Raw genomic sequence first — 17,589 nt, 5'->3', positions numbered from 1 at the left:
AACCCAGAACCAGGACTGGAGCTACAGGGATGCCTTTTCCTGTAGAGACTCCTACAACCGCACAGAGTCCGACAAGCCGGTAAAACGTAGTTTTTAATTCTGTCATTTGTGACACAGAGACTCTCCAGGACGTCCTGCCTCCAGTCAAGCCCCCTGCTCCTGGAAACAAACTTGGGACTCTTGGTTCCAGTCATGTGGAAATGAAATGGTCCAGTGAATCTTGGAGCCAAGGACTATTGACATCTGATGTGGTTCCTATTGGGGAGGGTCCGAAGGCACTGACAGCCTCTCATGCATCTCCAGGGAAGGAATCAGAGGGTGGGAGGACTAGACCCCGGGAAATGGCTGTGGAATTCACTAGGTTTGGGAATAGCCGAAAAAGTAGCCAAAAACCAGGGAACGGGAGCTGGGGAGACCTTGGTGGGTGGTGGTCCAGTAGGTAGGAACTCCAGGAGACGACAAATGCTCACACCCAAGGTGTCTAATATTGACTGTGGTCAAGTGGACTTGCGTTTCTCCCTGTTTTTTCTCTTTTTTTGTTTATGTATTATCATGATGTTCTGTTCATTGTTGCACATTATTCCAAAGCACTTTCCCAGTTGGTGGGATCCTCACTAACCTTGGCGATAAAGCAGATTCGGATTCTGTTGCACGTGAAAAGAAGTGAGAATGTGTTGTTCCGGAGGACGTGTCAGTCCCAGCCAGGAGACCTTAGATGCCTCCTTCAAAAAAAAAAACCAAAAGGATCAAATGAGACATGAAGGTCCTGGAGTCTGTTTTCTTCATTTAACCACCAGTTCTAAAACCAGCTATAGAATCCGAGCTTTGTTCTCAGTCCCGCCTGGATTCGGCGATTATGTTTTCTCTAAACCGCTCTCTTTGTACTGCGCCTTTAAGATGCTAAAACTTGTGGTTATTTTTGTTTTTGAAGTGTCAAAAGTCAAATCAAGCATCACTTTCTAGACAAGCTGCCAGATGACTGCGAGTGTTTGATAATGAGGCGGAAGAAGGCGCCGCAAAAATAGATAAAAGTGGAGGGATAGTGCGGAGTCAAAGACGGGAGTTTGTGTTGCTCCTGAAGAGGCAGAAGAGAACAGCAGGTATGCAATCACACGTCTCTGCTCTCGCACGTTTGCACCACTGGTTGTCAGAACGGCAAACTCCGGATGAGTCCGACTCCGGCTGTTAATGATATTGGATGCTCCAATTGGCTATTAAAGCTTCATTACATAAATTGGGAGCCGGTGGCTCCACGCGAAGCATTTAGAGCAAATGAAGTCGGAGTTGGTGGGAGTTCTGCGCCGTCGACATCAGCGAAATAATGAATTAAAGCTCTGATAGAAACCTGTAAAAGAAAGTATAAATGTGCACCTCGGGGTGCGATGGCTGCTGTCTGTTTAAATGAAGTGCTGCTTCTCAGTGTAGCGCCGCCGCTAATGGCGGCCGGGATCACATCCAATATGCCAACACGAGGTGTATTTCTGACAGGACGGGCCAAAGAATAGTGGTCCCGCCTGTAGGATGAGCGGGCATAAAGAGGAATTTATGATGTGCAGGAACAAGGCTGGCAGAAATCACTGGAAGCACCTGACTCATAAATTGAGAGCATGTTTCTGTCAGCGAGATGGCGAAATGACTAATGTCTCTGAACGCCGCTCGGGCTCCTTCTTTCATCTCAATAATACGACTTTGATTCGTGCGCACGGCGGCCGCGTGCACCCGGCGGTTTGTTCAGCTTTGGAGAATTAAAGCGGCGTTTTGCAGAGACAACGGCACCTAATTATGCAAATAATAGTGAAGTGTGAAGCGTCTGGTGAAGAAGAGGCGGCACGTGGGGGGGTGGGGTGTTGTGGGGGGAGATGGCGGGCGCGGCGTGCAACGTTCAAGGTCCAATTAATGACAGTGACAGGCTGCGGTGTTTGCGATCCGGGTAAGTTGCAGGAGAGAGTCGTTTCCTGCCACATACACTACCTAGAAATGAGTCAACAACGGAGACTGGAGCTTCATGAGGAGTCAGGTCTTCGTATTCATAACAATCCTGCTCACAAAGGCTTCAGGATAACAGCCATAGTCAAGGTAAACCTGGTCGCCAGGTCAAACAACTCAATGGTGAGCGCTGGTATTTCAGACTTTGCAACAGTAAACTACATGTAGTTCATGTAGTTGTCCTGCCCTGTACTTTTACTGCAAAAGTAGCTTCAGCGGCTACTTTTAAGCGCCAAATAAGAAAACACTCACAGCTCAGTAGCCCACAAAAACTCAGCTAGTCGTGTCAGTACATGCGTCTACGTTCAACATAATGTGGCCGCGGCTCGGCTTGTGTGTTTGTGGGTACATGACCGGTACATGACTGGACCCCCCTGTCCAGGATCTGCGTGGTCCACATGAGAACTAGTGCCTTCCTTCTGTCTATCCATCCATCTCTGGAGTAGTAGAACTACATAACATATTACACACAGTATTGCATCACTTGCAACACAAAGTGCGAATAGCAGCAAGTCACAGGAAATGAAGCTTCTGTAGCTCAACTGTAAAAATTGTAAAAAAAAAAAAAAAAGAACTTCAGCTCCTGTTTTCAACCAGTTGTCAGCCACTTTTAACAATGCCATTGATGTTGCCTCATTACTTTGGGGTTTCATCTGTGACTTGTCATCAACAAGTCATCCAGAGTCTACAAGTGTGACGTGTTGACAGCAATCAGGTGTGGCTCCACATGCGACATCAACAAAACACAGATTCAATTGTTTATAGCTTGATGAACATGTACATTTCTATTGAATCAATACGACTTGACGGTAAGACTTCTCCCTCTCCACCCAGACTTATTCTCCGATGTTCCCATTGAAACATGCTAATCGCTTGGACGCGTGTCTACAGGCGCACTTGTCGTGATGAAAACCCCTGTCACGAAAGGACACGATACGAGTTATTTCCAGACAGAAAGCTGTTAAAGTAGAGTTTCTATTTTAAACTACAGAGGAGTGGTTAAAGATGTCTGACTCTTTATTGACCGACACCATCCAGCCGCGGCACTCGTGACTCTCCTGGTGACAGCTCCGGTTTGAAGCCGCTGTGGTTTACAGAAGACGAAGAAAAAGTGTGTTTGTCGTCTCTTAATAAAGATCACTAATGTTGACATTTAAGAACAGGACTTTCATCTCCTGCATATTAACATCCTCTCCACTGTTGTGTCTCATCGCAGACGAGTCCCTTTATTAAAATATCCGTCAATCACGGCAGCAGTGGGAGCAGCGTCGGATGTCGTGTTTGTCTTCTTAAAGCTGCTGCTAATCTTTTGTTTACTCTGAGTTTCGTTGGGAGGGAGCGAAGCTGCCGAAAAGTGTGTCAGCGAGGAAGAGTGCTCCTCGACACCTGGAACTTTCACAGCATTTGCACTACAAAGTTGGAGTTAAATCTCCACTACAAAGGCATGTTTTATCTGAGTCAGTATCAGGCGACCAACAAACACTTGGGTTTTGATTTTCTCTCCAATACTCAGACATTATATTCTGTTTGTTACCATGTTGTCACACGAAAACAAGCCCCTGTGACAAGTGTGACTCCTATAGGATCCACACAAAACAGGAAGCAGGTCAGACCATGTGACCACAGAATCCAAACACATCTGAGTGAGTCCACAGGCAAGAACTGATCCTCCAAAAGCAGACACAAGCCTCCACAGACCGGGTCACTGAACATTCGGAACATCTCGGTCAGTCCCTCACCTAACTCAAATGAGTCTCTGTGACTCGAGTACAAGGTGGACATGAGCCTTTTGAACTTTCTGAACAGCATGTTACTCTGTGGCACAAAGAGATAGATGATGTAATACAAAAAATATTTAAATAAACAAGTATGGTAAAGTATTGTACAATTGGAGGTAAATCAAGGTGAGAATGAAAATCGAAAGAAATAAATTTGTTAAAACTCAAAACCAAAATCATGAATGATGACTGTAAAAAATTATATATATATATAATAAAAAATAAAAATTAAACAAAAATTTAATAAATAACAGAAATAGACAGAGACGAGACCCACAATAGACAATACACCAGCAATTCAACCAAAACTGGGGGAAAATTAATTTTTTTTTTTTTTTTTGGTATCAAAATTTTAAAACGAAAAAAAAAACCCTGAGAAAAAAGCAAAACACATCGCAAAACACATAATAGAAAATCAAACTTTCAAAATAAAACGATGACGAGTGAGTGGAAGTGAACTAAAACAAAACACGGGAAAGAAAACGGAAACAACTTTGGTAGCAGTTTCCAGTTAAAGCTGATGACAGTCATTCACAGCCAACCCAGTTACACCTGAAGGAAAAAAATATCAAAACATAAAACGTTCACAAAAATGTGGGGAACAATAATTAATGTCCACCACAGAAAAATTACCAAAAAACAGCGAAACCAAACATTGGTGACGAAGATGATAAAAAAAAAAAATCACCACCGAATGCTGGTGGCGGCGAGAGTAATTCCAGAGCGCTGGTCTACCCGGCAACAGAACAGAAGCAGCCATGTTTCCGGGCCAACTCCTCTTTGTGTCCGAATGAAAGCCAGCGTTTGGACGCCTGGGTTATCTCCGGGCCCAGATCTCCTCGGCGGCGCGGCTGGTCCACGCCCGCCACAGATCCCCCCCAGCTCTCCCACAATCCCTGATTAATGCGGTCTGGGCGGGAGCTGTCAGAAATGGCAGAGAGAAACATGGGATTTCTCCTTCAGAGTCCCAATGACACCCAGCAGCTGCAGGAGCAAACAGATGACTAACCACTGGCCTTTTGGCAGGCGGCGGAGATCCACGCGGAGGGAGGGCGGGCGGCCGACGTGGCTCTGACATTTCGCTGGATTAGAAAGTTCTTGGGTTCTGCTCTCGCCGTGTCAGAGGTGCTTGGCATCGTAATTATTTTCGTCTTAGTTTCCTTCCTCTCGACCCCCCAACCGCGAAGACGCCCCGCTCCGTGTCGGCGGGTAAAAATAACCGTCATTTATAAGCAAATCACATTGTGTTTGTGATGTCGCACATGAAATATTCTTCGCGGCGGCTGATTGCTGTTTCAGATCATGTCCCGCTGCAGAATTCAAATCTGGGAGCCGACTTGTCCCCAGGCTGAGTTTTCTGTGAGGTATTGACATATTAGAGACAACTGCCTGCTGTTTTTTATTTATTTTACTATTATCGCCGCGCGCCGCTCCAAACATGCCGCCGCCGAGCGTCTCATATCAGGTGGGAGAGTGGACGGGAATTAATTAACCTTTGTCTTTTTAATTGCTTTAGTGGCATCTGTCCTTTGCCGGCGGATCCTAATGCACATACCGGAGGCTTGTCAATTACTTTCGCCGGTGAATAGATTAAGCCAGCGAGGATAAAGTCATTTCATTAGGCCGACTTCATGCCCCGCAGACATCAGCAGGTAGGAACACTTCAACCACAAACATGCAGGTAAATGAACAGTCGTAATAAGCTGCCGAGAATCGAATGAATTGTGGCAACATGGAAATGAAGTTCACGCTCTGTTTAATTCGCTTTGTGCTTTCGCCCGACTGCGGAAATTGCTGGTATTTGGGGACTTTTAATAAAAGGTCTTGCTGCAGACATGCTAATTGTTCTAATGGTGGAGAGCCGCGACCTGAGCTGCTGCTGTTGGTGGTGGCGAGGCGGACATCTTGAGTCATGTGACACCCCACATGGGTGTTACGCAGTGGACTTCTACAACTGATGCATTTTTATTTTTGTCTCTTGGTTTTTGTATTCCTTTATTTTGAACTCAATTTAAGAGGTCGACTTTCATACATTCTTCTTTTTCATTTTTCTTTGGAGTATTTTTGTTTCATTTGGGGTCTTTTTGGAGGTGATGAAGCTTTTGGTGAGTTTTATTTCTTTTGTTTTTCCTTTTCAATTTCCAAATGGCTGTCGTCTGTTATGTATCACAGATTTTTGATTCTGAGATTTGGTTTTGTTTATTTTTGTCATTTTTTTCAGATACAAATGTAACTTGCTCTCTTAGCTTAGTTTTATTTTACTTTCTATAATAGATTTTTTTTATTGTGATATAAGTCTTTTGGGGTGGGAGGTCAAGTTTTAGAGACACCAGAATGAGTGTCCACCTCCGGATGGCGCCGGACCGCCCTGCTCTCTCGGGGGGCCACATTGCTCCGCCCCTCAGTCCTGCTGCGGCGACACAGACCTGACACAGTGACCCGACACAGCCTTCAGCCATTAGCAACAGCAGTCTCAACTCAAGTGGCACAAATTCTGCCGAGTCTTTCTGCATGTTGAGACTGATGAATTCCTGGATGCTTGAAGTCGCCACCATCAACGACTGAGTTCATTAACGCGCCCCACGGCGTCCATAAATCTCAGACCCTCTCGGGGTCTCACACTCCGACTCCGGCGCTAACGCGACGGTGTTTGACTTCTCCAAATGCTACTTAGCGGTGACACGGCTCTAATTATCTGCCTCTCCTGGCGGCTCATCTTCGATCTTCAGAGGTCGCGCCCCCCCTCGCCTCCCCCTCCCACTTCACGAGGAGAAACGTGTTTCGACGCCATGGTGACGCTGAACCCTTTTTTCAGTAAATTTCACACTCGATTGAGCAGGAATCAGAAACGCTTATGTCGTGTTACGAGTCCATGATGAGACGCGGTGGCGGATAACAGCTCAGTACTATCGGGCTGAAACCTGGTCACATGATCAACCAGCTCCTGACAAACGTTACACCCGTCTGAAGTTGCAGTTGCTGTCGTCCCTCTTGGCCGGGTGCGTCCAAATTCAATACTTCACCTTTATCACCATAAACACATCATTGTCTGCCAAAGATCTGTCTTAGCTGTTGACGTTTACTTTCCTTTCTCCGCTCATGTCCACCACTTTTAATGACGGTTGAATTTTATCACATTTCTTTTCCCTGAGGACTGTCTTCCTTCATTTACATGTTTGTTTTTTTCAGTCTTGGTGACTGTTTACTGTTTCCTGACACGTGTCTATGGCTGCTTGAAGGTTTGTTTCTTGACTTTTGACATTTTCTCTAACATGTTTTCAACAGTAAATGTTTTAATCCCTTTGCATCATTTAAGGTGTTTTTTTGTCAATTTCCATGAAGAGTTTTTGTTTTTTGGGCGATTGTCCCCCGCCCTTTTGGTGGTACTTGACAATTTGTAGGAAACAACTGTTTCATTTTTTCAATTTCTTTGATAACAGATTAGTTACTTCTCCGAATGTTCATTGAATAACTTGCTTTTCCCTTTCTTTTTTGTAACTTTGTCAACTTTCCATGTTAGCTCCACAGTGTAGTGTTGTGACCCAGCGCTGCTCCACCTCAAAGGTTCGTCGCAGTGGACCACTTCCGCCCTGCCCTCCTCCATCCAGACTCACAGCTCCACATGAGCCACAAACCAACTCCAGATAAGCTGGTTGCCGACGCCGCTGCGGCGCTTCACCCACGATTTCGTCGTCGTGTGAAGTGACGCGAGGTGAGTGATTGTGCCTTCCTGAATTAGCAGTTTTTCAATCGCGGCGTCGCTATCTGATGCGGAGTCTCACAATAGCTGGTGTAGTACTAGTGTGCGGCACAAAATAATCAGTGAATTAACAAAAACCTCGTCAATTAGCCAGAAAACACCGTCATTGTTCCGAGTGCCGCTCTCGTAATGAGCTTCACCTGTTCCTGCCTTTGCCGTGTCAGCACTTTTCTAATGGAGCTTGTTTCCGTCCGTTGTCTCGCTCCATCTCGCGCCGCTGCCACTATCTCTTCAGGAGCCGAACTCTTCGTCTCAATTCACCTGGTTTGCCGAAATGTTGCTCATGCTGCAGCTGCATCATCAGTGAATCATCACTTGACCAAGTTTTAAGTTTTAGCCTCCATCATTCTTCAAGTTTATTATTTTAATTTATTTGGGTTTGTTTTCTGGGATTTTTTTAAGCATCAAGTTATTTATTTTGTATTTTGGTTTAATTTTTTTTTCTTTTTTTATCTTTTTTTTCTTTTCTATAGATTTTCCTGGCATTTTCAGATTTTTATTTTAACTAATTTTTCATTTTTTTCAGTATTTTCTGTGTTTCAGAGAGTACTGAACGACGCAGTACCACCTTCAGAGTACCGGCAGGACACTGCGTGTGTTTTACAGCCTGAGCAGCAAGTCGGGGGTTCAACGCTCCTGACACCAGACGAGATGGGAAAAAGCAGGCTTGGTGTTTTTTCCGCCGACTCATCATTCACTGTTCAACGCAGCACTGTAGGAAAGAGAAAACAGGCGTCGACGCTTGAAGCTGCAATCTTTCGGCCGGTGCGTCCTTCGGTTTGTTTCTTAAGAGACAGTTTGTGAGTGGAGCTTTTAAAAAACTGTTAGTCAATTTAAGTTGGCAGACTTGCAGCTCATCAACATTTAATCTAACAAGGAAGACGCGGCCGTCACAGCGCCGGCGGCGAAGCGCTGATCCTTTCCACGGGTCCATCAGGTGTTAATTGAATTTATGATGATAGGAACTGTTTTTGTATAAATTATAAAGCAAGAGATTAATAAGAAATACATTAAAATTTCTTCTTAATTTAGTTATTAATTTATTTTTTTTTTACATTTAATTTTGGAGGGAAGTTTTTGCTTTTGTCTGCCAGCTTTTTGTCAGTTGTTTTTTTTTGTTGTTGACTTTGCTGCTCAACAGTGGTTGCTTCGTCATGTTTTCTTAAACCACAGTTTATTTAATTTTTTTTCCATTTCAACATCAAATATTCAGCCAAATTTTCCCCCGAACATCAACTTTTCCATTTGATTTGTCATTTTCTTTTTCTACGGCTTGAACCAACAGGAACACGCTGACTTTCACTTTCCACAACCATTTCCCTGCTCCCTCCACTCTCCTCCCCCTCAATACTCCGGTGAATGAATATCGACGATAATATTGGGTTTTCCACTTTGCAACAGGTTCGACTCTCGGACGAGAAACAAGCACAGGAAACAAAAGACACATCAACAGTCAATGTGTCGCAGCAGCAACAGTAAGTCTCGGGTCATGACGGTGCCAAGTACCCAGCCGTCGCTCACACACACAGCCATGATAAAAGGTGTGAGCAAGTGTGTGTGTGTGTGTGAATGACGGCAGATATAAGAGGATTACATGGATCATGAATGTGGCTCATCTCCGTCTCTGATTTATCGCTTTTTATTCATTTTATTTCACCGACTTGTTCACAACAACAGTTTGCTGCTGCTGTGCAACACAAAGACTCACACTGCTGCACACAAAGATTTCATTTCAGTTAAGAGCGCTTGGCGTGTGTGTGTTTCCAATAGACAGATTTGTTGTGCGTCTCGTTGCTGTGTCAGCAAACGTTACTTTTGTCATGTAAATGGATAGTTTTGGAGTGTGTAGCATTGTTTGTTGTGTTTGTTCGTGCGTGTTAGCGTGTATGTGGTTATGGATCTGAATGCGATAGTGTAAGTTTCGTGTGTGTTTATGCTGTTCATTTGTTTGAGTCCACATCAGTGTATCAGTGTTAGAAAACTATCACCTGCAACTTCAGCATCATCTGCTTGTTTGTTGTGTGTCAGTGATGGTAGTGAGCACGTGTGAGATTTTTTGGCGACAAATAAACCCTGACAGACATTTTCGCACGGAACGGTAATGATCATGTTGAGAAATTTGAGAGAAAGTGATTCCATTTTGACAGTTGGCTCCTCCAGTGGTATCCTCCGACTCCCAGCGGATGCTGACTTAAGTTCCTCCACGCGTGGGGGGGGAGCAGGCGGGCGGCGGCCTGAACTTGTTCAAGGTCACCCTCTGATTTAAGGTGATGCATTTTTTAACAGCGTGTCATCCCTCTCTCTCTCGCTCCGGCCGCTGCCGCTCGTCCATCTCTGTCACAAACATCTCTCACCTCCAGTGGAGGAAACAACGCGGAGGTTGTTTCAGGTATTAATCAGCTGCAACGCCGTCATCCTCCCATGATCCTCTGCACCTCTGCTCCCAACCTTCACCGCTAATGCTTCACATCCTTCTCCTGCTTCCAACACTGCCAGTACGGACACTAGTACCGCCAGCACTCTGACTATCAGATGCACAGCCAGGGAGTCCTCCATCTTCATCTGCAACACTCCAACTCTGTCTCCCCAACCATTTCTGATCTGGTCACAATTTCACCTCTGACTCTTCTCACTCTGACTCCTCCTACTAACATAAGGCTTCTCTTTCACGCTTGTCTTCTCTACCCTGACTGCAATCTCTTCTTCTCAATCTCACACTGCTTTCACTTCCTCCCATCTCTCACTAAAATCACTATATCATCAGCAAACATCATGGTCCACACAGATTCTTCGCTGATCCCTGTCAGTCTCTCCATCACCATAGCAACAAGACAGTACAGAGAGCTGCTACTTCTTTAAGATATCATCCAATGCTCATGAATATTGCTGAGGTCACGGATGCGAGCTCTGTCCGGGGAAACCTGCCTCGTCTTTCCCTCAAAAAAAAATATGACAATTGGGCTAATCGTTGGCGTCATTAGCGACGCGAGTCGAGATCAACCTGCAGTGGTGCAACGACAGCAGCGCGGTCCTTGCTCCCGCCGTCCTTCGGCTTGGAGAGGCTCAGAAGACGAGACGGATGGTGAAAACAGCAAGTGGCGTGTGTAATTGTTTTGTTCTTCAACAAAGCGAGTGTGTTTGTGATCGACATCAGCACGGCGCCCGCAGGAGCTGAACTTTACATATTACTGCGGATTACTAAATCACGGCCGCACACATATTTACGCTTTTTAATAAGGCAGTAAAGCCTCGGAGGAAATGTCTTATAGTGAGGACGCCGCGCAGCTGCCGAGTCTCGGCAAACGACCCATATTTTAGTAAATAATATCTTCTGGGCTGCACATAAAACAGATGGAGTGTGCATGCACAGGTTAGAAATGTCCTGTAAGACACACCGGGCTGGCTGCTCTCTCCCTCCCTGTCTATAAGTTATTTTCAAATTGAACTTCCTCTCCTACTTCTTCTTCCACATTCATCCCGACATGTCATCCATCTATCTGGGCCCGCGGCTGCACTGGTTCTGGGCCGCTGCTGTATTTCAGCATGTTGAAGTGCATGGAGAATTCCCATGAAGGGTAAGGGATTACGGATTTTGGCCCTCTAAGCTGCCTGGATGCCCAGTGAGGATGTCTGTGAGCGTAGTAATCTTCAAACACCACGCAGAGTGATGAGTGGGCACCAAGGAGTTCGACTCAGGATCTAAATGTGTTCCAGCAACTTTCGGAGCGAGAGAGTGGAGAGGGTGGGTGAGGGGGGGTGAGATAAGGATGGGGTGCGAGCGTGCGTGAGAGAAAAACACCGCTCGGTGCAGAAACTCAGGATCGACTGGTGGAACCTTCCGGCCAGAGAGACTTTTGATCCTGTGACCTGCGTCTGTGTCGGAGCGCTGTAAATATAAATGTCATGGTTCCTCATCGCCACACACAGCTGCAGATGGAAAATAAAGTCAATTGAGCAATTTTCGGGGTCAGGTCGGACACCCCCGAGGAGGGTGCAGCCATCATAACCAGGGCATGTTTGCTTTAGAGCTCGACCCAGAAAACAGACATTTGCTGCCCGAGAGCATGAAAGAGAAGCCATCAGAGATAAAAAGAAAACAGTTGAGCTGCTGAAATGATATCAAGTCTGACCGGAGAGAACCTCCATTCGTGAGATGGAGCAGGACAGTGACGGCTCGGTGAAATGATTTTATTATTATTATTATTATCAGTCAAAAATTGTTCTTCACATTAAAGTAGTATTTTTGTTAAGTTGACAGTTCTTGACTCCTCATCCAGAAATGTTTACAATTTTCCTTTATTATTGTTTTTTTTGTTTGTCTTTTTTGTGCCTGTAATTTACTTGACAAATTTGTATCTAATTTTTTAATAATGCCAACTCCATCTTAATTGTGAACTTTTCTTTTCCAAAGCTAATATTTTTTCCAGTATAATTTACTTTTGCTCACATTTTGTTTTTACAGTGTAGGTTATTACTCTTTGTCTAATGTTTAAAAATTAATCAAATATTCAGCAACACTGCAATATATATATATATATATATATATATATATATATAATTACATTTGTTTGGATCTGATGTCGATAAGGAAACGTGACCTCTGAATGGAGAATGTGAATGTCTTTAAGCGACAGATGTAATCTCCAATAAAGAGGTAAAGAAGAAAGGTCGGAGCAGATCAATGCTGATCGATATCGTCGGATTTTGTCTGGACGAAATGAAATCTCCAGGAAGACCACTTAACTGCGCTTCCTGTCTTATTTAAGTGAATTTCAACTTCTCTGATAGCATCGTGGAGCTGCTGATAAGATGCGCGAGTGCAGGAGGTCGGTCGGATGGACTGAAGGACACGGTTCGAGATCCCTCCCGAGACGCTGCTATCTGCTGATGTCTGCTGAGGTTCAGGCGTGGAAGACCAACCGCAGAAGTTCCCTCACAGATATCAGACGCCCATCGCAGAGACGTCAGACAAACTAAATATAACATAAAAGCAGAATTATTGTGGAAGGAGTGACCTCAGGGGGCTGAGACGATCAAACGGTTCAACGTTCCCTAATCAAATTAACTCGACTTTCCAAATATAATCCCTAATCTGCTGCTGAAGTGTGAGCTGATGGGGAAATCGTCTGCAGTGGCTCTCTGCTGCACAACCACCGACTACAAACAGGTACATCAATTTGCAGCATGACAGGAGTTTCCCTTCAGGTGACAGCCAAATGTACATGCTATTAGATCAGCTGCTCTCTGCTCAGATGAAGTCAACTGAAGGCAGCAGATGAACAAGCTCCAGGCCCAAACGCCGCCGACGGTGAGTTGTGTTCTACTGCCATCGTGAGGTGGCGAGCGGAGGTGTCGCGCGCGCGCTTCTGGGCACTCCGGTTTCCTCCTATAAAATCCTACTGAAGACGTGCCATCGATGCCGGTGGTGACCCGCCTCAGTGCCTTCATGTCATTACACAACTTCAGAAGTTCAAATTCAGCAGCTCTATTGCAGCTAAAATACATGTAAAGTAAGGGGAGATGCGAGGAAATGCAACTAAAAAACACTGAAAAGCAAAGTACTTCTGCAGATCAAATGCACGAATACGTCACTCCTCCCTTCTGAGTAAACCCAGAGCACACAGCGTTCCTCCCACCACCGGGGCTCCAGTCCCGCCGCGGTGCAAAGACGCTTCCATCAGTCCGTCGCTTCGACTGTTTATCTAAAGCGAACAACAAACTCTCCGCCAATCAGGGAGCGGCGTCACGCGTGACGCGCCGCTGGATGTTGCTGCGGCAGCGCGCAGGCCCGCAGTGAGGCGATCCCGCATCCGAACCCTGATCCTGTCTTCATGGTGGAACCGCACGGAGGTAGGTTGACAGCCGTCGCTGCCTTCTACAACGGAGCCAGCGCCGTTTACAGAGGTGTTTCACGGGTAGTTTGGAGCGTGGATGATCGTGATGGGAGTGAAATCCGAGGCGAGATTTCCCCCGGTGCCGAGTCGTGACAATCCTCTCTGGCATTATTTATTCAGCGGCGGTGAGCGGCTTCATCAGTCTCTATAGTTCTGCTGCACTCGACTGTCCCCGCTGCTGTGCTGTGTTTCCCGTTTGATGACTCACTCTCCTCTTGACTCACGTATTTATTTTGAAATCCACACCACGTCAGGAAGACTATGGTGGTTGGACTGGCATATTCGTATTTTCATCTCAATGTGCAGTGTATTTGTGGGCATTACCAAAACGACATGCGTTTGTTGAATGTTAAATGTTGTTGAACGACTTTTTTTTTTGAATGCTCTGTCCTCACGGGTGGTCACGCGCGCCATGGTGACCAGGCAGTTTGGCACCCGCAACCGTCTCGGAACCTCCAGACCGGAAGGTCCGTCCGTGCTGACGTGTTGTGTTGACTGACGCATAGAAATCGAACTATCGTGTAGAGCGTGAAGAGGAGAGTGAGGATGACCGGCAGGTGCGCGGGAACTGAGGCTGTCTGCGACAAACACGAGCATAGCAACACCAACGAAACTTGACTTGCTAAAGTTATTAGTCCAGCGTTAGCACAGCAAAACGCCAGCTGTTAGCATAGCTTACCTATACATGAAATACAAGTGTGTGTGACAGTGTGTGCGTGTGTGTGTGAGAGAGGGAGAGAGACAATGTGTGTGTGTGTGTGTGTGTGTGTGTGAGACAGTGTGCGCGTGCCTGTGTGTGTGTGACAATGTGTGTGTGTGTGACTGTGTGTGTTAAAGTTTCAAGTTACCATTGGTCAAAGCTATTAAAAACAAGTGAAACAGCTTCTCACCTTGACGTCGTTAAAGATGCATTCCGAATCTCACGTTGAATACTCAGCAGGAAGTCCACCGCAAACCTACTTTTTTTTTTTTTTTATCTTAAATGTGAACAGCTGCATTTAATTGTTATTGTAGTCTGTGGAGCGCACGAGCCCCTTTGAACAGCTCACGTGTGATGACTGACACCTGCTGGCCACTTGACGCACAGCAGTCCACTCATAAACACGACCGTTTTGCATCGTGCAAAATAACTTCACTGGCTACATTTTAATCCATTCAAAAAAAAAAAAGAAAAATCGAGTGCAAGAATTGAAAAAAGAATGAGTGAGAATAATGTGCTCAATTTAAAACACATGTTATTTAATTAACAGATGCAAAGACATTTAAATTTAGACATTTAAACAAAGCATTGTAGTGTTCTTTATTGTTATGAAATATAAAAAGCCTGACTGCCACTGCAAATGAAAAGCACGTCTCAAACAATAAAATAGAGAGTGAAAAATATGACAAAGCAACCTGTCAAAGAAATCATGTGAGCGCTGAGGTGGAACTGGGGCAGGTGTTGGGATGAAGGATGAGATGAAGAGCAGACGGGTGACAGCAGATACATCAAACTTGACGCCGCTGTTTTGAGATGCAGATTCATGTCGAGTGGATGCGGCTGCTCCGCTCCACTCCACCTCCAGATCTTCATATTGGACATCACGGAGCATCCGCTCTCACCAGCGAGATGGACGCCCACACAAGTGCCCCTCTCTTGTCACACCAGGGGGCAACCTTTGCGCTGGTGACTGCAGGAGGGACCCTCCAGACTGTCACACTGAGATAAACAAATGATGGATGACATCAAGTTTTTGTGTTCACAGGCGTCCAGGACAATGGAGGACCAGTCCTTGTGAGTATTGGTTTGCGTTTGAAGCTCTAGTCCTGGGCAGTTTTCAGTATTTCAGTCACAACAAGCCTGTTATTGGACGGTGATGTGTCAGTGAAACTAAACCGTCCTGCCTTCTTCGCAGCAAGGAACCTCGAGGTGACCTTGTGTGATGTCATTGCAGCGGATCCTCCAGAGATCATCTGGACCGCTTCATCCAGAGCCAGGACTCGTCGGTGGTCAACAAGTTCCAGCAGCGTTACTGGAAGACCAAGCAGAAGCTGCTCAAGGTCACTGGCACGAAGCAGGACGAGCACGTGGTGGCGTCCGACGCTGACCTCGACGCCAAACTGGAGGTGAGTGAGGTCATCACGGCTCGAGTTTCTCGAGTCTGACGCTGCCATCCTGTGGCAGGTCTTCCACTCCGTCCAGAGGAGCTGCATGGAGCTGCTGAAGGTCATCGAGCAGTACCAGCGCCGGATTTGCTGTGAGTCCCTCCCCTCACTGCAGTGCAGTGGGGCCCCCTCTGAGCTCTGCACCCCTCAGTCCTCTCTCAGGAGGAGAACGAGCTGGGACGCTTCCTCCGCACTCAGGGCTCGCTGGACAAGACCAGGGCCGGGAAGATCATGCAGGCCACCGGCAAAGCTCTCTGCTTCTCCTCTCAACAGAGGTGAGCGTCAGGTGTGTGAGTTGCCCACTGTGAAGTTCCGCTTCCTCTGTCCTCGCCAGGTTGGCTCTGCGGGCGCCGCTGTGCCGCTTGTACCAGGAGGTGGAGACCTTCCGCTACCGCGCCATCTCGGACACGTGGCTGACGGTGAACCGGATGGAGCAGAGCCGAACGGAGTACCGCGGAGCTCTTCTCTGGATGAAGGACATTTCTCAGGAGCTGGACCCCGACACACACAAGCAGATGGAGAAGTTCCGGAAGGTCAGGAGAGGTCTCACCAGGTCACGTGGTGGTAGCATGAGACGAGCAGGTCTCACCATGGGTCTCCAACAGGTGCAGGCTGAGGTCCGCTCCACCAAAAGCAGCTTTGACAAACTGAAGAATGACGTGTGTCAGAAGGTGGACCTGCTGGGAGCCAGTCGCTGCAACCTGCTGTCTCATGTCCTCACCAGCTACCAGGTGGCGCACATGCACACGCACGTGCACGCAGCCGGCTCTAACCCTTGGTGTGTTCCAGACCACCCTGCTGTACTCGTGGGAGAAGACCTCTCACACCATGGCAGCCATCCATGAGAGCTTCCGGGCCGCTCCTCACCATCGCACCGCCTCACACGACGCGCACTCTGGAGCTCAGGACCAAGACAAGCACGTCAGGAGGAAGAAGCCGAGGAAGAAGCCCAGACCCCAGGCAGGAGAGTCGCCGGACCAGCCGTGAGTAGATGTGACGCTCGGAACCGGAGCAGACCCAACTGACTCTCTTCTGTCTGTCTGCAGACTCGTGTCCCTGGAAGACAGCGGCCTGAGAGACGGTGAGGCTGCTCACGACCTTTGACCTCAGCAACAACACAAACACACTCGACCAATACTTTTAGCTCTCTGGTCCTTCACAGGGTCTCAGGTCTCGGGCAGCCTCTCTGGTCCGGGCGACGCTGAGCAGCAGCAGGAGGATCTGCTGAAGGAGATTCTGGGAGGTTTGTCTCCGGAGGACGACCTCTTCTCTCAGTGGACTCTGGGAGAGGATACTGAGACACGTGACTCCTTCTTCCTGCCCTCTCAGCTGCTGGACCAGAGCCTGGGTCAGCTGGAGGTTCCTCCGCCAGGTGAGAGCTAGAGATCTGTTGAATGTCACAGCACCAGCTGATCAAAGCAAACAGTAATGAGCGAGTGTGAAACTGGTGGTCTGGGGTCCAGCGGGCTCCAGTCTGGTTCCAGAACCGGTGGCTGTGGCGCCAGAGTCTTCGTCTGGACCGGATCAGCAGAAGCATCAGGTCAAAGGTGCGTCTGCTTGCGAGAACCGGGTGGGCTCTGTGGTAGGTTCTGATGTTCTCGTCCCTCAGAAGCTTCTAGAGATCTCTCCGCCTGGTTCAACCTGTTCGCCGACCTGGACCCGCTCGCAAACCCCGACGCGCTGGGACGAACCGACTCAGAGCTTCACAATGCCTGAGTGGTGGGTCCGACTGAAGCAGCATCACATGACCGTCTGACCAAGGCATGACTCATCGTCAGTTACTGTCCTCCTCAAGATCTCCACAGCCATGAGGTCACCGTCAGTGAGTCAGACAAGAGTAGTGACGCTGGCATGACGACAATCGACTGATGATCAGAGGCCTTAAACACTCAACCCCCTTCATCATCATCGTCATCACTGTCAGGAAACGTTGACAAATAAACTCATGCTAACACATTTGTTGTCGTTATTACATGTGAGCACTACAAATGGCGTCACTGCAAGTCTTCAAGCCAGCTGGCACGCA

The 17,589-nt window shown here is 47.1% G+C and overlaps 1 protein-coding gene across 3 annotated transcripts; it reads left to right on the top strand.

The window, feature by feature from the left end:
• Positions 1-13,205: 13,205 nt before the first annotated feature.
• Positions 13,206-17,510, top strand: ica1 (islet cell autoantigen 1). 3 transcript variants are annotated; one of them, XM_053887276.1, is made up of 12 exons: positions 13,206-13,374; positions 15,164-15,192; positions 15,353-15,524; positions 15,583-15,655; positions 15,715-15,838; positions 15,898-16,096; positions 16,169-16,294; positions 16,353-16,546; positions 16,610-16,644; positions 16,726-16,935; positions 17,027-17,110; positions 17,173-17,510. In XM_053887276.1, exons 2-12 carry the CDS (start codon positions 15,176-15,178, stop codon positions 17,277-17,279), a joined length of 1,341 nt encoding a protein of 446 aa, XP_053743251.1. In that variant the 5' UTR covers positions 13,206-13,374; positions 15,164-15,175; the 3' UTR covers positions 17,280-17,510. The 3 variants fall into 3 exon arrangements, with proteins under 3 accessions (XP_053743251.1, XP_053743250.1, XP_053743249.1); XM_053887275.1 differs by lacking the exon at positions 13,206-13,374 and having other exon boundaries at positions 13,392-15,192; positions 17,176-17,510; XM_053887274.1 differs by lacking the exon at positions 13,206-13,374 and having other exon boundaries at positions 13,392-15,192.
• Positions 17,511-17,589: the final 79 nt, after the last annotated feature.

Source organism: Synchiropus splendidus, chromosome 15, assembly GCF_027744825.2.
Source record: "Synchiropus splendidus isolate RoL2022-P1 chromosome 15, RoL_Sspl_1.0, whole genome shotgun sequence".
NCBI classification, from domain to species: domain Eukaryota; kingdom Metazoa; phylum Chordata; class Actinopteri; order Syngnathiformes; family Callionymidae; genus Synchiropus; species Synchiropus splendidus.
The sequence above is the reverse complement of the archived record's forward strand: the minus strand, read 5'-3'. Positions and strand labels throughout refer to the sequence as shown.